General features: G+C 36.6%; 1 protein-coding gene across 11 annotated transcripts in view; it reads left to right on the plus strand.

Moving 5' to 3' along the window:
- LOC144194743 (liprin-alpha-1-like) overlaps positions 1-13137 on the plus strand; it is a 57014-nt gene that overhangs the window by 35653 nt on the left and 8224 nt on the right. For 6 of the 11 annotated variants that reach the window (XM_077714003.1, XM_077714002.1, XM_077714001.1 and 3 more), the window contains exons 17-24: positions 2046-2075; positions 4871-4995; positions 5077-5249; positions 6543-6636; positions 9458-9539; positions 11316-11516; positions 11717-11779; positions 12172-12198. In XM_077714003.1, coding sequence (XP_077570129.1) covers positions 2046-2075; positions 4871-4995; positions 5077-5249; positions 6543-6636; positions 9458-9539; positions 11316-11516; positions 11717-11779; positions 12172-12198 — 795 coding nt within the window. The remainder of the gene's footprint in view (positions 1-2045; positions 2076-4870; positions 4996-5076; positions 5250-6542; positions 6637-9457; positions 9540-11315; positions 11517-11716; positions 11780-12171; positions 12199-13137) is intronic. The other 5 variants (XM_077714013.1, XM_077714012.1, XM_077714009.1 and 2 more) reach the window with 4 other exon arrangements.

Here is a 13137-nt window from a genome sequence, read left to right on the forward strand (position 1 = left end):
TTGGTTTCGCTGAATGTAGTCAATGTGGCGCTTTGCTCTCATCAAAGAGCAAATTGACTGGCACCTCGACACTGAGCAGGCTTTTAAACAGAGTTGAAATCGTCACACATCTACATTATCATATAAAAGATGTTATTGTTTATATAATCTTGTTTAACTTAGATTTCGTTACAAAAGAAAGGCTGTAATCATAAATCACCACTCCTGACTCGGGTTGGGCTGGAAAATCAAGTTAATTGCTCGGGACGGGCCGGGCTGAAAATTAATACTCGCGGGGTATAAGACTGGCTCTTAACCTGTAGGTGTGCTCCTCCTAAGTGATATGTACGAAGAATGAGCTTAAACAATTGGTTCTGATTTTTCAAAAATATATTTATTAAACAAAGTAATATTAACATGCCAAGTTGCGTCCTTATCATTCAAATATAGTGCCCTGTCACTTGGAAGAAACCACAGTGGAAGAAGTCTGAAAAAACTATTTACACAATTAATTGTTTTCAAAAGTACCAATTAAAACCTTTTAAAATGGTCAAATTGTCCCAATTTTTAAGAAAGATGTGAAAAACACGAAAATAAGTGAAAATAATACAATTATTTATGAACACCACCATGTGCTCGTTTTCTGTTCTGGGGGATTTGAAGATAAACAGACAACAAAGTAAACAGAGTCTCAGGGTGCGTTCAGACACAGTATAGGTTTTAACGAAAGTACTTGACTTCTGACTCCAGTATTTATCTTCTTGCTAGCAGGCAAAAGTGGGCTTGAATTTGAATATTAGTGTGAAAGTTTCAGTTTAGAAGGAACTTTCAAATATGGAGTTGTTTTCTATGCCAAACTATTCTTGGCAAGTATTACTCAGGTGCTTGAGAATAATGGTAGAACCCTTCTCATGGTATTAGGTCCGACCAAGGACAGAGTGGCCATGCCGAGAAGTCATCAATTTTAATGCTTCCTTTTGCTTCATTATCGTAGCGATGGTAGGTGAGTTACGGTTGTATTGCCTTGCAATATCAGTTATGGGTGGATAGGAATACCACAATGCCACCGCAACAATTTCAAATTGCAAGAAATTCATACCATGATAAATCAACATTGATCCATTTATATAGTGCACTGTCAGATTTTGAGGTAATGTTTTGGGTGCGCCTTATACTGCGGAAAATCCGATAGTACTCTTTGTTCCAAAGACTAATGTTTCAAACAAAAGAAAAAAGCAGCAAATCATAGTCTACTTTTATAGTTTGCACTCTGCATTACAGCATTTGAAAACCCTGTGTTTTAAAAAAAATGTGAGTAAACATTGTTCGTCCTGTAACCACTTCAACTTGTTATAGTAATTTACTACAATTACAATGTCAACAGTCAAGGCGATATCTGTCGTGAATACCATTAATCGTAATCAAAAGACATAGAAAGCCATTATTTGTTTGATCATATTTATGCTCACCCCTCAATTTCTTCTTCCTTTTTCTCATTGAGTGCCCACTAATCTCTTTTCTGCCCCCGCCTTATGAGTTAGGAAAAATAAATGAATTATTCAGTATTGTGCTCATGTTTAAAAACTCCCAGAAAATGTGTCCGGCTCACGTTTTATTTACTCTGCTGATCCCAATGTCTCTGTGGAATACCGAAGGTCAGAAAGGGGTGTCCCTTCAAAACTGACAATTATGGAAGAAAGACTAGCATCCTACATATGTATTTACCTTGTACTGTATATAACAAAATGTAGCCAGCTCGACATTTATCTGTTTTTTTTTAAGTTTGAGCCCATTATCCTCAAAGTGCAGTTAAAAAAAAGCTTGGTTACATCTTTAGAAATGGTATGACTCTCCGTAACTTACAATTTGGTTGTTTGCTGTGCTACCGTTCTGTACTTGCTTGTGCTGAGTGACTGCATTGAGTTTTTGCTTTTCAACAAAAAGACCAAATGGTAAATGCCCATGAGGTTTTCCTGGTTGTTTTTCTTTTTGCATGGTTTGATTCCACTGCTGTTCTGGCTTATTTCCACTAACTACTTTTTTCTTTTTTTTCTACCATGCTTCAGCCTAGTGACCTGCGCAAGCACCGCAGGAAGGTAAACTAGATACCTACTCTCTCCATTAGTACCATGACTCCACTCTTACAACCGTAGAATTTTGATCTTTAGTTTCTCCATTTTGACTTCAGTGATGTACGAAGGACCACTGGGTGTTTGCGTTTTGGTTTACAAATTCACTCAGGTGGACTTTTGCCACTTCAATCATCCCCCAAAAATATCAACTGTGTTCCTGAATGAATTATTTTGTGTGTGTGTGTGCGTCGACGTTTCGTCAAACGGACGTTTGGTCACCGGACAGTTCGTCGAACAGACATTTTGTTGGCGGGCAATTTCTCGCCTGATTCCCTCGCTCTCAAAATCATAATCATGAGAGAGAGAAAGAGAGTTTACTGTTGAAAGCAATCAACCAGGTAATCTCGCTCTCAAAATTATAATCATGAGAGAGATCAAGTTTGTCATTGCATTGACAATGTCAAAGCAGTAATATCTAAATATCTAATGTAAAAAATATCAATAAATTGCGTATAATTGGCGTGTATACATGTTTTTGAACATTGTGTTCTTGTGTGTGTATTGGCAAACTTGCTTCGCCCGTGCCCATTCCCACATTTTATACTATTATCGTCATGTCCCAACACCTCTGTTAAAGTGGTTCGATCAGAACTTCCACGTAAGCCTCTGAAACACTGAATTATATTATTTTAACCCTTATAGAGCACTCATTTACCCCATTGGCTGCCTTTGACGGCGGTAAACGTCCGATTCGTGTTGACTGTGAGGTGTAGATGCTATTTCTGTTATTAGCGCTCCATCTAGTGCATATAAAACCCAAAGTTTTGATACAGTGTTGATATTGTATACAATTAAAATAATTCAGTGTATCAGATTCTTAAGTGGAAGTTCTGATCTAACCACTTTAACAGAGATGTTGGGACATGACAATAATAGTATAAAATGTGCGAGGCAAGTTTGTCTACACGCGAGAACAGGACGTTGAAAAACGTACACACGCCAATAATATGCAATTTATTGATAATTTTGGATATTAGATATTTAGATATTAATGCTTTGACATTGTCAATGCAATGACAAACTGATTATAATTTTGAGAGCGAGCGAATCTGCCAACAAATTGTCCGTCAACAAAATGTCTAGCGAAGAATCCGGTGACGAATTGTCCGCCGACGAAATGTCCGGCAGAGAATCCGGTGACAAAATGTCTGTTGACGAAGTGTCCGTCGACGAAACGTCCGGTCACGATTAGAAGCTGATATCAGCAGTTACTCCAATGGGTTGACAGATTAACAGAGAACAAAAATTAAAGTGTGGTGATTTTCTCAATTACTTCATTTTCTACACTTAGAAAGCATTCAAATGACAGTTTTAAACCAAATCTAATGTTTTAATTTTTTTCAAGAATATTTCATTTGAAATGATATTCACTTACATATATTGTCATTTTTCCTTCACAGTAATGCATTTTGGCAATAATTTATGAGACGATATACTCAATGCAATATATCGCCCAATAGAATGTTATCGCAACAGGCCTATTTGTTAACAGTTTTCTTTGCATTGCATAAAGGGGATAAACATTTGGCATCTTCCATGCTTGGTCCTACACCACAATTTGTGCGAGAGACCCTGGGCCAAGGAGACCTAACAGTTTCTGGCACTATAAAAAATCTTCATTTTTATCAGAAAGGTTAATGCAGTGGTAACTCTACTTACAAAATAAATTACATTTCTTGAGTTGAATTTTTCTTAAGCAGAGGTATAAGCTCATATTAGGAACTCATATTAGATGTATAAGCTTTAATTGGTTCCAACCCATTCCAAGATCACAATACTACCCCAAAACCCATTCAAAATGTACTCTCCTACTTACGAACAATTTAGGTTCCGAGCGCTTGTTCATGAAAATTGAAAGTGTTCGTAAGTTGAAAGTTCGTAAGTAGGGGAACGTCTGTATATATCAATTTTGTATAAAATATGTGGGAAACAATAAAATATAAAAAAGATTAGAACATTTAATAAGCCGTTCAAATTAATAATAAACGCAGACAGTTTCCGTATAAAGAAGGCTTTTGGTCAGACTTTCGCGCTCATTCTGCACTGGCATGACAGTTTCCCATAAAAATACAGGATTGCTACAAGAGGCTGTTTAACTTGGATTTTTTTTCCTTTACATCTAGAAGGATTTTTTTGTCCTTTTAAACGTTTTTGTTACCTGAATATTTCGTATTTTGTGACAATTGTAAGTAGAGGTAGCACCGGTACACCATTCTTATATATTGTTTGTCTTTGCTTAAAGTATCTTAGGTGACTGGACTTCATTTAGGGTGCTGTGTTTCAAAGGGATTGTTTTGGGATCTTATATAAGACATGGAATCATAAATTACCAAATTAGCATATTTAATACTTATTAGGAGGAGTACAAAATCTTACATCCTTGAGTTTACACATAGCTCCTACCCCTTTAATAATGGGTGTCCACTGTATACATTTATGGTTCAATATGTTGTTCTCTTCCAACAGATATTAGAAAAATAACTATCAAAATATTTCCAAATTAAAGTTACTTATTTGTGTATTTCAAGTAAATAACTTAATATTTTGATGAAAGGATACATTTTACATTACTAACGGCACTTATCAGGACCATTCACCTGTAGTATACAAATGTGATTACATTTATTCAACTTTTAGATATCGATTTTGTTTCAATGTTATTAATCTGATAACAATTCTGATTTAGTTTCATTGAAATAATTTATTTAATCGATTGCCTTATTTATATTGTGAATGTTCCTCATTTTTTTTTGTTTTAGTCTGCTCAGGATGACAAAACCATTATCCAGTGCGAGATATCACCCCCCACTACTCCACGATCAATGCGCCTAAACAGGGAAGTGGGTCTTGCTTCCAGCCATGAGGATATAAGAGACATCCGAGGGTCCGCCTTCTCCTTGCCTCTTTGAAATATTTTACACTTGCAATTGAATGTTAAATCATGAAATAATTTGTCAATGTACAGTCTGAGTGGCATGCAAGATGGTCAAAATAGCAACCCAAGCAGCAGTAACAGCAGCCAGGACTCTCTCAACAAAGCAGCTAAGAAGAAGAGCATAAAGTCATCCATTGGACGTCTTTTTGGAAAGAAGGAGAAAGGCCGACCTAGCGTTCCTGGAAAGGATTCTCCCAGCCAAGGTGAGATAAAATTGTTGTTCTCAGTGTATAAGTGGATAAGTGGGAGAAATTAATTCATGAAATAGTATGTACTGGGAATCAAAATGTCTTAACAGTGGCCATTTTTACCTACTTCAAGTGAATATTGGCTATTTAGGGCTTTTTTTCTCCACCATTTGAGACCATGCTCTCAAAATACCACTTAAAACAAAAAGGATTAATGAAGGGCAGACATTTACTTCTCAAAGAAAAAAGTAATAAATGAAATTCAAACTGCTAAATCAATTTTCTTTATAAACAATTAGCTCCACGAAAGTGGACACTTAAGAGATCTGGAAAAGATCTTAAAGATCTTCAGCAAGACGGTTATTTTTATATTTATTCATGTATTTATTTATTAACTTATTACCTGTCTAAAATGCCTGTCCTATTTCTGTATCCTCACCATCTTGCTACTGCGATAACGAAATTTCCCGAATACGGGATGAATAAAGTTATCCAATCCAAAATATTTAAAAACTGGCAGGAAATACTTCAAAGCTCAGACAAATAAAACAATCCATGGGACATAATCACAACTTTAACCCCAGGGGTCAGTGGTAAGCCCACTGCTCATCAGTCTTTACATGAATGATCTGCCTAGCTGTTGTCCTTCAATTGTCATCACCTGTCTAATGTATGCCGATTATTCCATTCTTTTTCTATGTCCACGCGAAAGACAAAAAGAATGCTGCACAAATCTTACACTGCTTTTTAAAAAATGTCAAACACCCAGATCACACAATGCCTTCAAAAACACAAAGGGCAATATGACCAATGGTTCTGTTATCTTTCCCATTACATGTCAGAGGCATTACGCTTTTCAACTCATAAATGCTGTATTAGTTTGGTTTGGTTTTGCTGATATGGAACTGTTTCAATGATGTGTTGAATAGTTGGAAGATTTCTTTAATGGTGGGACACAATAACTTTATATTTCCGATAAGATGCACTAAATTGTTAATTTTAATAATAAAAACATCAGGCATGAACAGATGGGGTGAAAATGTTAATTACTGCCGCTTTGGTGCCAGTGCTTAACCTCAATGCTACTGAGTCGCATATCTCACCCTGACCTCAAGGTTTAAGAAGTTAGAAATTCATAAGACCGTTTTCCCATCCCACCCCCAACCCCCAAACAAGGTAGTATATGTACATTTAGACATTTTTCATCTTGATGGGGGATACTAAATCCTCTAGCCCTGCTACGTGTGCATAAAGCTTTAATTAACACATAAATCCTTAGTGCTATCAAATGTTTTCTTTTGTTCTTAGCTGGTACTCCTGAAGCAGAGAGCTCATCTAAGGATGGTTTAGGAATGGGCACCCTGGGAGGCCCTGTGGAAAAGAACAGAAAACTGCAAAAGAAGTAGGTGTCAAAGACTCTTAAATTCACTAGCCATGTTCATTGTGTTCATTTAAGACTTTCACGCTTGTGCTCATGAGTCATGGCAACTACACACCTTAACAAACCTTGCCCACCTGGCTCCTCAGTTTGTTATTACGGTAATCTCTCGAATATCAAGGTTAATGCAGACCAAACATGGCCGAGATAAACGAAAAAATGTGAAGTAGGATCATCCCGATTATAACTACCACAATACAAGTTTTTGTGCCTATACAGAAATACATGTAGTCATACCTCGACTTGTGAACTTTTTTGTAATTTAAAAATTCCGTATGTATTTTTTATGTAAATTTGCTCCGTTCCACGGTCCTCACACAATTACCCACTAAACCCTTAAAAATTGGTCAGTTTCCCAATTTCGTATGAAAGATTTGAGGAAACCAAAATATGAGAAAAAATTATAAGAATGATTTATTAATATCTTAAAAGCATGCAAAATCTATCCTTGTTGAAACGCATTGAAACAAGGCGAACGGTATACAACAAAGAGGTAGCACACAACCACTGTGTACTCTTGTTTTGGGTGGATGTGTGTGTTAATTTTCCCGTATTATGTCCCTCTGGGAGCTGCGGAGCAAGTTAAGCTGTGAGTCTGGGACACAAGACGATAAAAATGAAACTCACACACACATCCACCCGAAACACTAACAAGACATTGACAACCACTCAAACCCATAAGCACACGTCTTATAAGCGCAAGATTAAGAATTCAAAGAACAACATTAATCAACAGCAAACATTACGTTTTATGATTTCTTTGGAATTTGATTTTTTGCCCGTTTTATTAGCCGCTACCCGTTCTTACCTGTTTGGATGTCACTTGCCGGGCTGGTTGACGGATGTTTTGGGCAGGAAAAAATATCCAAAGACTGCCTTTGATGACTTTTAATAATACAGTGTTCCCTCGCTACTTCGCGGTTCAGCTGTCGCGGACTCAGAGCTTCGCGGATTTTTTTTGGAAAAAAAATAAAAATACAAATGCAAATATTACATTGAAACAACATATTTTACAGGGTTTTTTTTTGTTATAACATGAATTTCACTCTACCCTTATTCTATCTATATTGTGTACTGTATACAGGGGGGTAAAAAATAAAATAAAATAAAAATAATATATATATATATTTTGGAATTAAATTCAAATTAAGCATTTTTTAAGGGGAATCCCTACTTCGCGGAAATTCACTTATCGCGGGTGGTCCTGGTCCCCATTAACCGCGATAAGCGAGGGAACACTATTTCTATACTGCAACAGACAAACGTCATCAAAGTGGGCGGTTGCACGACTAGTGAACATTTCTGGATATGTTTTTTTTTTCTACGAAGACAGAAAAATCATGATATATATCCTGCATTTCTTTGATTTTTGCTGTTGCAATCCTCGCTGCTTCCTACTCCCCTGCCAGCTGGTTTTGATTTCCCGTATAGTCCAGTGTTGCATAAACTCCTGAGAGTTTGTCTTGAGAATCTCCCCCTAATGTGGACTGCTGTCCAATTCGCCAACAAAGTTTTATTTTCAAATAAGTGCCATGGATTAAAATCACACGGAGCTCGTATTTCTGATTAAGCCGTTCAGAAAGCTCTAATTTGGCCACTGCCCGCCATTTTTTTTCTTGAGTGCCGAGTCCTGTGTGTTCCACCATTTTCCTAGTAGCAGGCAAAAGACAGGGGAGTCCGCTTGTGAGTGGAATTTCACATTTTTTTTCCCCCAGAAAAAAATCTGATAAATTGAAGCTGCGAAGTGAAAGATACAGTACATGCCTTTTTTTCCACACAATCTTTTCCATTGAATTCAACATCCACATCCATGTATTATTCTTTTCATTTCCTTTTTTTTAGTATTAAAATTTAGTTTAAAGCAGCTCGGCCTTAGATAACTATTAATGATTATTCATTCATTATTTTTTTATTTTGTCACCAATCTTGCAGTTTTTTTACTATTATTACCTCTTCTCATTCTCTTTGTAGTCCAAAGACTGGGTAAGTTTATTCATAATTGCTCATTTTTTTCTTCCTAAACCCGGGGGCCTTATTGCTGATGTCCTTCTGAATGTCACTTTTCCGTATTGCTCTTACCTAACGTGAATGTGGATGCTGTTTTGACTACAGTATTTTGCTCTAAGGCATGACATTCCACACTGAGGGAAATTGTTACTATAATGTATACATGCAACAGAATGCACTATTATAAGGAGCTTAATTATGGTGGCAGAGCACTCAGCCTTACAGTTCTGAGATTCTAGGTTCAATCCCAGTCTCCAGCCTTCCCGTGTGGAGTTTGCATGTTCTTCCTATACCTGTGTGGGTTTTTTCCCCCCTGCATATTTCAGTTTCCTCTTGTATCACAAAAACATACATGACAGGCTGATTGAGCACTCCAAATTATCCTAAGTATGAGTGTTAGTGTGAATGGTTTTTCATTCTACTAGTGTCCTGACATTGGCTGGCAACTAGTTCAGGGTGTTCTTTGCCGACTGTCCAAGATGGACAAGAAATTGAATTACACTGACTGAGATTAAACAACTAAACAGTGCCTAACCACCATATGCTTAATCCATCCCTCCTGCATAGTAAACTAGTACTTAAAAATTGTTGACACATTTCAGGTCTTCAAAAGCATTGCTGATTTTTATTTTTACAGATTAGAATGTTTGTTTCCTTGCACTGCTCATCTCTCCTTGATTTTGCCTGCTATAATGCTGAATGTTTTTGTGGGAATGGGTCTTTTTGGTTATTTTGAATTTATTTTTGTTGTTGTTTTAAATAACAATTTGCATATCAGGCATGAACTATTAGAGGAGGCGCGCAGGCTGGGCTTGCCTTTTGCCCAGTGGGACGGACCAACTGTTGTCGTTTGGCTTGAGGTAAGCATTTATGGGACACATTATAGTTATTAACTATATTTACAGTGCCTTGTGAAGATACTTGGCCTCCTTATATCTTTCAACCTTTTGCTACATTTCAGGCTTCAAACGTCGATATAAACTAATTATTTTGTCTATAATCAACAAGTGGGACAAGTGGAATATTTTAAACTTTTTCATAATAAATTAAAAACTTGCAAAATGGCGCCTGCAATAATTTTCCGCCCCCTTGCATTAATACTGTATAGTGCCACTTTTTGCTACAATTCTAGCTGTAAGTTGCTTCGGGTGTGATTATCAGTTTTGCCCATCTAGAGACTGAAGTTCTTTCCCATTCTCTTGCAAAACAACTTGAGCTCAGTGAGGTTGGATGCTCAAAAAGTTTGATTTTGTTTTCAACCTTCTTCCACATGTTTGGTGTGTCTCCCAGATTTTTTTGGCAAACTTTAAATGAGACTTTTTGTTAATATCTTTGAGAAATGGCTTTCTTCTTACCACACTTCCGTAAAGGCCAGGTTTGTGCAGTATACGACTGATTGTTGTCCTCTGGACAAACTTTCCCACCTCAGCTGTAGATCTCTGCATTTCATCCAGAGTGATCATGGGCCTTTTGGCTGCAGCTTTGATCAGTCCTCTACTTGTTTGAGGTTAAAATTTAGAGTGAGATGGATTTGCAGTGGTCTCATACTCCTTTCATTTCAATATGATTTCTTGCATAGTGCTCTTTGAGATGTTTATAGCTTTGGAAATCTTTTTGTATAAAAAAAAAAAAAACAGTATCTCAGACCCATCTGGTGTGTTCCTTGGTCTTCATCGTGGTCTTTTCTCTTTAATCAGAACCTTGAGTCCTGGCCTGGGTGATATGACAAAAATTATTACGATTAAAAATAAATAAAGATTATCAATCGATCGATATTCATCACGATTACTTTTGCATCATTTTTTTTTCAAATTTCAAAATTCTGTGAAGAAGTAAATTGCTTTCCTCATTATTAAATTATTAAAGTAACTTATCTTTTTTATAAGGAAAAAGCCTGTAAATTGTAAATATTTTAAAGATATCTGTGCTGTTCTGTGGTGCAATAAAGATAAGACAACTCCCTCCTTACACTATGAAAAGTAAAGAATAAAACCTGTGTTAGCCTGTATTGCTAACCCTGCTAAAACACTTAGTCTGTCGGTTGTTCTTATTTTTTCACTGTGTGGTGAAATATTTCAATCTACTAATACTTGTATAGTAACAATAAAAGCATTCAATTCAATTCTTCTGAACGTTGGTCTTGAACTAGCGTTCATGTTGCATGTGGTGGTTGGGTGGTGTAATTGCAGTTTAAAATTATTGAATGTTTTTATTATTGTTGACAAATTATATGACGATAATTTACTTATCGTTTTATTGCCCAGCTCTACCTGATACATTACAGAGCAGGTGCATTTAAACAAAGACATGATTACCCAAAGATCGATTATTTTTATCATCATCACTGATGATCAGTCAACATTGGATCATTCCGAGATCCTCACTGAACTTCTGGCCTCAGTTTGGTGCATTGAATGAAAAGGGGGCAAATAAAAGTTTAAAATTGGCAATACATTTTGTTCCACTTCATGATTGTGTCCCACTTGTTTGTTGATTCTTGACCTTAAGTTTTAATTTTATATCTTCGTTTGAAGCCTGAAATGCAGCCAAAAAATTGCAATGTTCAAGGGGGCCGAATACTTTCGGAACGCACAGTACATTAAAGCAATGATGGCTTATCTTCTCCTTTTGTCCAGCTTTGGGTGGGCATGCCTGCTTGGTATGTAGCAGCCTGCCGTGCTAATGTAAAGAGTGGAGCCATTATGTCAGCACTTTCCGACACTGAAATTCAGAGGGAGATTGGCATCAGCAACCCCTTACATCGTCTGAAACTTCGTCTTGCCATCCAGGAAATCATGTCACTCACTAGTCCCTCTGCACCTCCCACCTCCAGAACGGTATTTGTCTTACTTGTTGTACATACACCATCTGACATTTCTTTATGTCACTAAGCATGACACTCTCCTGATTAACATTTTTGCTAATTATCTTTTTGCTGTAACAATAAATGCTTCCTGATATTTTCTCTTCTGTCCTGCATCATTGTCTATATTTTTCACACTTCACTCACTTGTGATTGGGCGTATCAAATGTTAAGACCACGGGAAACGTTTGGGTCACACATGAAGAAATGGAAAGTTTGGCAGCTACACCACCCACGGTTAGTCTCTTCAGTTTGGCTTGACACTGTTTTATTCTGTCAGCTCTGGTAATTATTAGGTGTCACCAAGTGTGTTCCAATTTGGCCAAATCTCACCATCTAGTAGAGCATGATGTTTTTGCTTTGTTGTGACTTGCTCCTGTACTCAATTTGGAAGGGAAATATGTTGGGATACTTGGAACAATGTCTTATCCAAAAAGTGAATAAGGTTCATAGAATGTATATGGGGTGGATTCTAGGGGTACAGTATGGTGTGTTGTGTGTATAGGAAGAAGAGTTGAGTCATTTTCACGTGAAGATTTTACTCGCAGCTTTTCTAACACAGCATTTCAAACTCAATAACCCAGCCTTTCTTTTCTTTTCACAATGCTCACTAACCATGCTAACATCAGGACGACGACGAAAGTAGCTGGGCCCAGGTTTGAACAGATGCATGTCACTCTTTCAGTTTCTTCTCTAATAAACCTGTGTCGACTTAAAGAACAACTGTGATAAGGCCTCTGCCAACACCCATCTAAATGCAGACATATGAGGTCATTGTTCTGCCAAACATTAAAGAATGTTTGTTTGTTTTTTCCAAATTAAAATGTTTAAGCAGAAGACACTCTTTTTCAAATCTGTGTTAATTTCTAGCTAGTTTTAAAAATAATAATCTCTAAAATTGAATGCTCTGCTACGCACTGAGCTAACCTATACGTGTATTTATCACCAGGTAGTAGCTGCACTTATCTGTCACGGCTTAACACTGAGCTAATCTCGAGTTAATTAACTGCAGTGTTCAAAACTTGCTGCTTCTACCAGCTGTGGTTATAGCTACAGCCATCCAGACATGTAGTAATGACAAGCCATCATGTGCAGTTACAGTTTTCCTAAAATAACGTAAGAAAATGATCATCTCAATTCTAGTAAAAAGCAGGCAAATTATTGTTAGCTTGAAATAAAAAAATTAAAAAACTCTTAAATACTTACCACACATCTTTTGATTATCCTTAAAAAAAAGTCCATCCATTTGTACATAATCAAATTCACTTCTGGAAGAAGTGTTTCAGAATTGTATCCCTTGTGAGTCAGTCCTTTCATTGGAACAAGTGTGACCGATAAGAAAATAAATAATATTCCTGTAACGTTTTTCTAAAAATTCACATAAAAGTAATTCTACTTGTGCATGCTAAAATCTATATACAGTTGTTGCTCTACTTATGAAATTAATTGGTTCCATAACTTTTTTCATTACTTGAATTTTTCGTAAGAGCAATACTTTATATGTAAATTCTGTCTTTCGTTCCATAGTAACTAAACCCTTTATGATCAAAGTGTCACCTTTTTGAATGAAAGATGTGAGAAACTGACAAAAATGA

This window comes from Stigmatopora nigra, chromosome 3, assembly GCF_051989575.1.
Source record: "Stigmatopora nigra isolate UIUO_SnigA chromosome 3, RoL_Snig_1.1, whole genome shotgun sequence".
Taxonomy (NCBI): domain Eukaryota; kingdom Metazoa; phylum Chordata; class Actinopteri; order Syngnathiformes; family Syngnathidae; genus Stigmatopora; species Stigmatopora nigra.